The sequence below is a fragment of the Convolutriloba macropyga genome, chromosome 15 (genome assembly GCF_964194025.1).
Source record: "Convolutriloba macropyga chromosome 15, txConMacr16.3, whole genome shotgun sequence".
NCBI lineage: Eukaryota > Metazoa > Xenacoelomorpha > Acoela > Convolutidae > Convolutriloba > Convolutriloba macropyga.
Window position 1 is genome coordinate 43,417,379 of NC_134482.1, and position 9,432 is coordinate 43,426,810.

Sequence of the window (9,432 nt, forward strand, 5' to 3'; positions counted from 1 at the left end):
TGACGAAGTTGAATAACAACTAGTGTCCCAGGATGTAAGGACTTGTTACCAGTTACCACCCACAAAATTTTATCTCTTAGGGGGCTGGTTTGTGTTGAACAAGAAGAAGATAAATTAACAGTATTACGGATTGCTCCAAAAAAGGAGTTTTCAAAGAAATGCCTTTTTTAACTCTGATTTTGTGAAGGCAAAAAAAATTTAAAACATTTTTTTTTGCTGGCACTGGCCTCTTCATGCGTCAAACATGATTATAAATTTTTGAATATAGTGAATACGCGCTTTTAAACTGACAAATTTCTATTTATACTATCCCTTATAATGTTTATTTAAAAGCGCGCATTCATTTGTTTAAGGGGACATCCTTAAGGGAACAAAATTTTGTTTTTCTGACTTATTTATGAATTTAACTAGAAATGGCTTTCCAAACAAACCATTTTTATTTTAATTGAGTTTGACTTATAAAATAGTTTTTTTAGACCACCTGATGACTGGAACAAACAACCTAACCGCCTTAACCTATTTAAGTGAACAAAATTTCTTATAATGGAAACCAAATCATGTTGAGAAAACTCCATCTTGACATTTAAAATATTTATTTTAGACCACCTGTTGACTGCAACAAACATCATGGTCCAGAGACTTCCGAAGCAACTCAACATGCAAAAGGCACCACTCAGTTCACAAAGCCACGGGTATCTTGGCAGCACTGAAACCAGGAAAACAAAATCAAATAACGCAAGTAAAGCTGAAAATTGAAGGAAGCACATTTTTTAGCGTTGAATTAATATATTGGATGTGTCAAAAATTGTTTGAGGCGCTGGATGAAGGGGGGGGGCACCTTTTGTTTTGCAATGAATGTAAATATTTTGACCACAGTTAACTGTAAAACATAACGTTGTCTTTCTCAATAATTTAGCAGCGAGGTTCTTGCAATTCAAATAAACTCATTATTTACAAGTTTTTCATAGCAAGTATAGTCTGTTTTTTTTTAAAGTTAAAATACACAGTCATTGACTACGGAGTTTCAGAAAAGATGATTATCTTTTGTTTTGACTGCATCATCATTCAACTGCATCAATTAAACTTTATTAGTGGAAGCTGACCGAGTGTTATGTTGGAGTTCATGATGCAAAAGGTTACATACTTTTTTCGGATAAGAAAAAGTCACTGGTTGCACAATTATATCCGCGTCAATCCGTATTTTTTGCTTGTAAAGGTAGTCTGAAAAAATTTGAGTCACTGGCGTTCAACGTTCATCTGACTGGTCCAGTACGTTCAACGTACTGGACTATTAAATAATCATAACTTTTAGAATGAAATAAATGCATTCAAAAATTACACAAAATATTTTTTGCAAATTTCTGTTCATTTTTAGTATTTGCGTATTCTCTAGAAAAAAAACGTTTTTAATTGAAAAACTGTAAGAATGGCTAAAAACATACAAGAAATTTTTTTGTTGCAAAAACCAGCGAGCCGTTAAATTGAGTCTACTTAGTGCATCTTAATGCATCTGATTTTTGAATTTTGTGTTCTTTGACTGTTTTTTTACTGATTTGTGTTCTCTTAAAGAAATTGATAACTTTTGAAATCGAAATGCAGTTTAATCGATCTCATGATTCATCTTAATTTAAGGACTTGGTTTTGCAGAAATGGTCAATATTATCCGATACTATTTGAATTTTAATTTTGACGCTTGATTGAACTATTTTGATTGCAGCAACAATTTTTCAGAACCTCTTTGCGAATTTATTAAACATGTTGTTTGCTCGGATGAAATTTTAGCTTCGAAATTAGTATTAGATTGTATCAGGGGTGTCGTGGAAACGCAGTAGTCGGGTGGAGAAAATAGAGTAATTTTTAGAAGGGTTTTATTAATTCAGAGCGACTGAATCAAATCGTTGTTTCTATAACGGTTATTTTCCCTGTTGAGCCATTGTCAAGTTTGCGGCAGTTTCGAAGGCACAATCTTGTTGGTAACAGGCTACATGCCGTGGAAGCCCTATAATTGGTTGGAGACAATGGAGTTACTATTGAAAGGTTTTCACTAATCATAGCTACCAAACCCAATCGTTGTTACTATCAAGTGTATTTATTTTGTCTTTTTTCATTGTCAACTCTCTGGGAGTTTTAACGGCACAATCTTGTTGGTAACAAGAAGAATGTTAAAATCTTTTGAAATAAATGCTGGAAAGATTCCACTTGGCAACAAATTTACGATATACTTTAAATCGGTTGGCCTATAACAATATTGATGTAATTTTTGATAATTTTTTGATAGTTCCAATAGCAGAGTTACCATCCTTTCTATTCTGTTTCCTTGAAACTTTATTTGATCTGAGTTATCAAATCGAGAATTTATCCCAAATCATTCGAGAAAGTCAGGCAGGTCTTGACACCGGGTCGATGTTTTGAGCCTATTCCGTCACCGAAAACAGCGATAATGGTGGATTTCATGTGCAAATGGGGACTAGAGTGGAAACAAATACACCACAAAAACTGACTTTACAAATTTCATTTCACTCATATTTCACGTTCATTCCACCGGTGCTTCTTACCACTGAGAAGTGGAAAACAAGGGGGAACAGTGGACACTGCGAAATTTAACTTTGCGAGGGTTCGAATCAACGCGAGATTATTTTTCTCGCTTTTATTTTAACCGTGAATTATATTGTCCGCTTCAAACTTGATCTTGATTTATAAAAATTTGTCATCCTTTTCCTCATTTTCCCCACCTTTGTAAATTAGTTGAGTAACTATGGAGAAGGCATCTTTCAACTTTTTCCATTCTTTTCACCCCGAGTAGAGGTGTCAACAATAAAAATTGCTATGAATTGAGATGAATGCAGTGAAAGGATGTAAGAATAGGGGCTTTTATCGCTGAATGCGGTAAAAATACAATTCAACGCTAAAAATCGCAGTTCTTAAAAAGCTTACAACTAAATTAACCGCAAATCTTAAGAAAAATTGGATGTTTTCCGTTTGTGCCCCCGAGCCTAGTTGGCGCATATTATTTGCAACCCCCAGACGCACGTGCCATATTTTTACATAATGATTTACCATGTAAAGAGACGTGCTCTGTAACTGGCGGTGCATAACGTACTGGGGCACGAACGGAAAAATCCAAAAAACCTAAAAAAATCCACCGCATTCATCGCTTTGCGGTGAATTTTGTCAACGCTATTTACAGTAATTTTTTCTCGACAAAACCTTGACCGCGCGGGGGGGGGGGGGGGCAGAATATATCTTGGCACGGGATGAAGTTCTGCCTACCTGTGTCACCGAAGAATACTCCGATGAGTACAAACACATTCATCATCATCACTCCAAGGTCACTGATGGCCAAGTTGACCACAAACAGGTGGGGGACCTGTCGCAGGTGTTTTACAAGGGCAATCGAGGCAATCACTAAAACGAACATGCCCGTGTTGAGAATTTCGTTGGGTTCAAACATTAGAATTGTCAGTTTTCGCCGGTTTTACTTCGCTAAAACCGATCAAAGCCCTTACATATTTTTCGTCGTTTTGATCGGTTTCCGTCGGTATTTAAACGTAAGAATTGTCGGTTTTTGCCGTTCTAAAAATCTTTCAAAAATGACACTCCCTGTCAGGCTTCGAACCTTCGACCCCTTAATTACTTTCCACCATCTCCTCCACTGCTCCACCAGTCATAACTTTACTCTACTTCTTTTGTATTTAAAACAAATTGAGACTGACAATACCGACCAAAAACGACAATAATCGACAGTTCCTGCATAAAAAACCGACAAAATCGACAAAATTCGACTAAAAAAACGCTTCTTGCGTCGATTTCGTCGCATTTTCTCAACCCAAAAAATCACTTGGGCGAAAAAGATAGATTCAAGATAGCAGAGATTCAGATATTCAAGGACAGATTTAATAAATTTATTAAAAATTTCGGATCCCCCCCCCCCAAGGCGCACGCGCTCTTTTTTACATAGTAAAGTCCTATTAGTTATTATATTTTATGAAAAAGTGCTGACAATTCAACCCTAGATTGAACGTCTTTAGGGTTCCTACGTCATCTGAATTTGTTCACTACTTACCCAAAATATTTCCCGGTATGCCAATCGCGAGGGCAACCATGAGCCATATCATCATAAACAGTCTGTTCTTGATCAGCCTCTCGTTTTCCAGTTCATTTAGAGGCAACAGCCATTCCTCCTTAAATAAATGCAATTAGGATCTTTTCCGTTTGTACCCCCTCACGCCCCCCCCCCCAGCTTAGTGGGTGCATGTTAATTGCAACCCCCAGACGCACGTGCCATATTTTTACATAGTAATTTACCATGTAGTGATACGTGCTCTGTAACTGGGGGAGCATGACGTACTGGGGATGGGGGGGGCACAAACGGAAAGGATCCTGCAATCAATTTTGACCCTTGTCGAAGCCGCGACTTATGAAGATAAACTTGGGCCAAACTTTGGTATGAAAGGACCGTCATGGACGATCTTTCAGGCTAAAAAAGGCTTGCAGTGGCTACTTGTCTTCAACTCGAACCACAAAAGCATTTGAAAAAAAGAGCTCACTTTTCTGGAAAATTGCTGGAAAAAAATAGTGCCCTCAACTTAATTTATTTGGATGTAAATTTTTTGTCCCAAAATTTGGGAAAAAACATTGTCCTCGACCTCACTAAGAACGTACGTTGAAATACAATGTTTTCCATAAAATCTAACTGAAATTTTTTCCTATTTTATATTCTGCAGGAAACAGAAGACCTAAAAAATTTCAAAAACATTACTTCAGCTACGAAATTGTTGTGTGCGGATTTGTTAAAATTATTAAAATCTTTTTTATAGTTTTAACTTTTCCGTGCACAACTGTCTTACAAGATTAACATCGTTTTGCAAAAAATTTTAACTGACAAGATCTTGCAGGATTCCTGGACTGAACATCAAGTCTTAATCAGCTCTGATTCAGTGAAATTGCAAGTCTTGGATAATTACTGTATCAGAGCTCTGACCTTGTCACTTTTTAGATCTAGCACGTCTTAAATCAAGTCATAAGTCTTTGCAAGTTTTGAGCTAAGTCTTGCCAAAGACTTGACAAGTCTTGAGCAAGTCTTGGCCAAGACATGACAAGACTTGAGCAAGTCTTGGCCAAGACTTGACAAGTCTTGAGCAAATCTTGGCCAAGATTTGACAAGAGTTGAGCAAGTGTTGGCCAAAACTTGACAAGTCTTGTGCAAGTCTTGGCCAAGACTTGACATGTCTTTGGTCAAGTATTGAGCACAGTTTCTGTCGTTGGTTTGCTTTTGTATCGTAACGAAAGAAAAAGCCCGCAATTTACAGTGGCTTGCCTAAAAACTCTCCAAAGTGAAAAAGAAGCGCAAGAAAATGCGAACGCTACCACAAAATTCATTTGATAGAGAAGAAAAATTTTGATATCACCCAAAGATACCAGTCAAGGCCACTTTGTTTCTGCCTATTGAAAAAATTTTGATTTTCGAGTGAATATAGGGACATTTTATTGGTATATGCTCAGTTTGTAATTGGCTTGGCCAGATTAACAAATTTCCCGTAAAAATTTTTTAAACCAAATTTTGTTAAATTTGAATGCATTAATTACAAATAAATTTCTCCTAATACTCTACTTTGCTCTCTATTTTGTTCTAATTTGCTTTACTTTGCTCTCTTTGCTCCTAGAACTCTACTCTACAATAATCAAGACTTGTAAAATCTTGGTTAAGACTTGACTTAGAGTTTACGCGTCTTGCGCAGATTAATCCTGCTCAGTTGTCGGTTGTTCGATTGATTTTTTGGGCCCGTTCATGAAGCGCCTTAATTCGCCTCGACAAAGAAAAGGAATTAGTTACATCGAGTTTAAATGCTTATTAATTGGGAAATTGAAGTCACTTTTTACCCTTTCCCTTTCCCAAACTAGGATCAAAAAATGAGTATTCTAGTTTGCTTTTTTGCATTATGTGGTAAATTTAAGTCAGTAATGAAGAATATTAGGAATAACAAAACACAACCATAAAAAATAGTTTACTGGTTTCTTCACGATATGTCAGAAATCGAGGAAACTAATTGCATTAAATTTTTGCTGACTGCAAAAAAAATTATCCATAGTCCTGTCGTGTTCCAGTTTGATCGTATTTAACCAGTTTGAGATAAACGAGGATGAATAGTTGTTTTCCTTGAGAAAAAACTTGGCTTCAAATGTTTTCTAACAACGATTTTTCGGTCCGCAAATTTAAACCAGCAAATGTTTTCACGCTTAAATTTAACTTAATGACGAGTACCGAATAATCATAGATCGATAAAATGACCAGGAAAAACTTTTAAACTCGAAAAAAAGTTATAAACTTGACTACCATTTAAACATACAATTTATTTATTTTTGCTGCCATATCAGGTTGAAAAGTTTCCAACATGAAGATTTCATGTTAAAAAATAAAATGCAATGAGACAGTATAAACGTTCTTTTCTCCAGAAAACAGATAACATGTTAAAAATTTAGTTTCGAAAAGAATTTAAAGATAGCAGTATTAAAATGTATCAATAATGTAGCGTTCAAAGATTGTTGTAATCAATGTAGCATTTACATTGACGAATAATTGTTCTATTGATACATTTTAATGAAAATATTTCTAGATTTTTTTGAATTAATTAACAAGAATAAGAAAGAACCGTGAAGATAATGAAAACAAATGGGTCATCAAAATAATAACAGCAAAATTTATTAACAATTTTTAACCAATTTATAATCAATTTGGATGTCACTGAAGTCAACTGAAAAGGAAACTTTATTCATCATAATGTTCTGTTACATTTACAAAGTTCATATCTTGGTTTATCACCAAAAAATTGTTTTCTGAATACAAGGTCTTTTTGGCAAATACTTTTATTCGCACGCCATATTTATCATAAATTCAACGCAGTTTGCCTCTAATTGTGGTACACTTTCTTTAAAATTGAACGTCTCATACACAGTGGTATGTGAAAAAATTATTTTTTCTTAATATTTATGCTATAACTTTTTACTTTAAAACCTTTCAAATTTTATTTTAAGAAACTAGAAAACTTTTCCGTAGAAAAAAGGCAACCATTTTATTGTTATGGTATCTTTACTTAACTCATCAAAGTTTTCTTCATTAATCATCTTATCGCATAAGATCTTTCACAAGAAAAAGGATGAACATGCAAACATTTGTACCTGGCAATGCATTTTCTTCCAGGATAAAAAGCTCCATTCTGCTTCAAGTCCTATAATGTTTTGATCAAAAAAATACTTACGTAAAAGGGTAAATCGGTGCCATCTGGAGTTTGGTAGCTCACGTTCAACATTTTTAAAGTTTTCTAAAATATCGTGCGAGGTTATATCTTCGGGTCTCTGTAGTTTCTTTCAAAATTGTTTTTTGTTGTTTTTCACAGTGGGTCGCCCACTCTTCGTTGAAAAATGGGTGTATCTGATCAATTTTTAGAAATCCTAGGCCACTTATTGTAAGTAGGGACTTTTCAGTAAAACAAATGTAATCAAATATATGTAATAAGAATCAGCTTTTAATTTGATGAAAGGTTAAAAAGGCAAATATTAAATTTTTTTGCCTTCAAGTGCTTGTCAATATATTTAATTTGATTGTATGATCATTCATTAGTCTTCACAGAAGAGAATTAACACCGTTACGATATTGAGGGCTGACCAAATGACTGTGAAAAAAGCAGATTAATTTTTTTGAAATTTAATTGTTCAAAAATTTTTATTATTATGAGATGCGCCCATTTTTTTGAGGAGGTCAATCGTAATTATAGGATCAATACTTATGTAATCGAGGCTGTACAAATGCAAACAATATTTTAAATGAAACGATTAAAATGATTAGAGATTAATTAAAAGAACAAGGACATATAGGCATTAAAAATTAGAAACTAATTTTTACTTGGGCGGACTATTAAAAAAAGTATTCCCCAGAAAGTTTGTGAAGATAAATTTTTCTTGCCATGGAATTGTCTTTGATGTATATTCAGCTCAAAATAAACATGAGGAGAGAGCAGTTTGGATTTTTTAAAGTATCCAATTTTACACATTTTTTGAAGAAATTGGTTCTAAGTAACAGTTCTTCGAGCACTTATAAATAGATAACAATTATACCTCACTCAAAAGAAAAATGTTTTAGAGAACAGTTTGTTCAATAGAATTTTTTTATGAATTTAAATTTCTGTATATAACAATTGTCAACACTGGATCGAAGTTTATCTAAAGATGTGAAAATACAGGGTTCACTGAATTGAATTTAATAGCTTTATCTTGCGAAATGAAGGTGTTTGACTTTTATCCCACAAGGTCAAACAAGAGCTATGTGTTTGCTAGTAAAATGGTCAAACTTGCTACAGTTTGTTATATTGATATCGATTTTAAATTTTCCATTTTTCCTCAGGAATTCAAAGAAATTCTTTTGCAGCTATAAACTACAAAAAAGAATTAAGAATAAAGCTAATCCATTAAAAAACATGATATGCTTTGCTATGAAAATATTAATTATTATTTTTTCGGCTGAATTTTGGTTTTCTTAACAAGGTTGCGTTAAATTAACTGATACATCATAAACACAGGATTATCCAGAAAGGAATTTGATAAAAACATTGATTTTTGAGGAATTTAAAACTATCATGTCAAGCCTTCTACATATTTAAAAATGGTGTTTTATTTATAGCTGAGGTACCCTTTATTTGATTGATAGTTTCAACAAAAACGGCCTTTAATGGCACAAAGTTGACCAGTGTTCAACTCAACTACCCGAAAAAAACCCGTCAAATTTGTCTCCAAAGTTCTACAGCGTTTTGTATTTCAGTGATCATGTGGTTCATTACAAATACTTGTAATTTTTTACGCCTTTTATAAATTTATTTGAAACGAAAGTTTGGTGAGAGAGTATGCACAAGCTCTAGTTCCAAATTTTCAGGAATAATTGCGTTTGGTTTATTACATATACACTATTGTACCATAAAGCTACATACAGCTCAATTTCTGCTCTTTAAACGCTACTTTTGCACAAAAAATTTGGTCTGCGCTACTGGGTTGACAATGGCGCGAAAATTTGAAAATGGGAAACATGTTTTTTATTGTTCTCCGCTTACACAGAAAATGTGTTTACACTGCTTTGTTATTTTACTGTTCGCAACGCTGTTGCGTTTCAAAGTGTCCAGTTTTCATGGTGAGAAAACAAACGCAGTTAAACTTAAAATTAACATCAGGTACACAGTATACATACAAACTCTTCACAAAAAATATTAAGCTCAAGTCGTCTCAATTAAAAGAATTGTGTGTGTGCTTCGGAGAAACGGAATAAGATTTCTTGACAAAAAAAACACAAAGATATCGAGTACAGACTAGTAAGCACTCACTTTTGGGTTGTAATTCAATCAGAGAGGCGAAAACAAGCAAGCCGAAGGTTCTAGTATACTTGAAAAT

At 34.1% G+C, this 9,432-nt stretch overlaps 1 protein-coding gene across 1 annotated transcript in view; it reads right to left on the reverse strand.

Annotated features, from left to right (window-relative positions):
- Positions 1-7,315, reverse strand: part of LOC142354211 (melatonin receptor type 1C-like) — an 8,903-nt gene extending 1,588 nt beyond the window's left edge. Inside the window, exons 1-4 of the mRNA XM_075406464.1 lie at positions 7,257-7,315; positions 4,064-4,181; positions 3,271-3,405; positions 607-706 (exon numbers count right to left, since the gene is read on the reverse strand). Of these exons, the coding sequence (XP_075262579.1) occupies positions 607-706; positions 3,271-3,405; positions 4,064-4,181; positions 7,257-7,307 (404 nt within the window). The 5' untranslated portion in view covers positions 7,308-7,315. The remainder of the gene's footprint in view (positions 1-606; positions 707-3,270; positions 3,406-4,063; positions 4,182-7,256) is intronic.
- Positions 7,316-9,432: the final 2,117 nt, after the last annotated feature.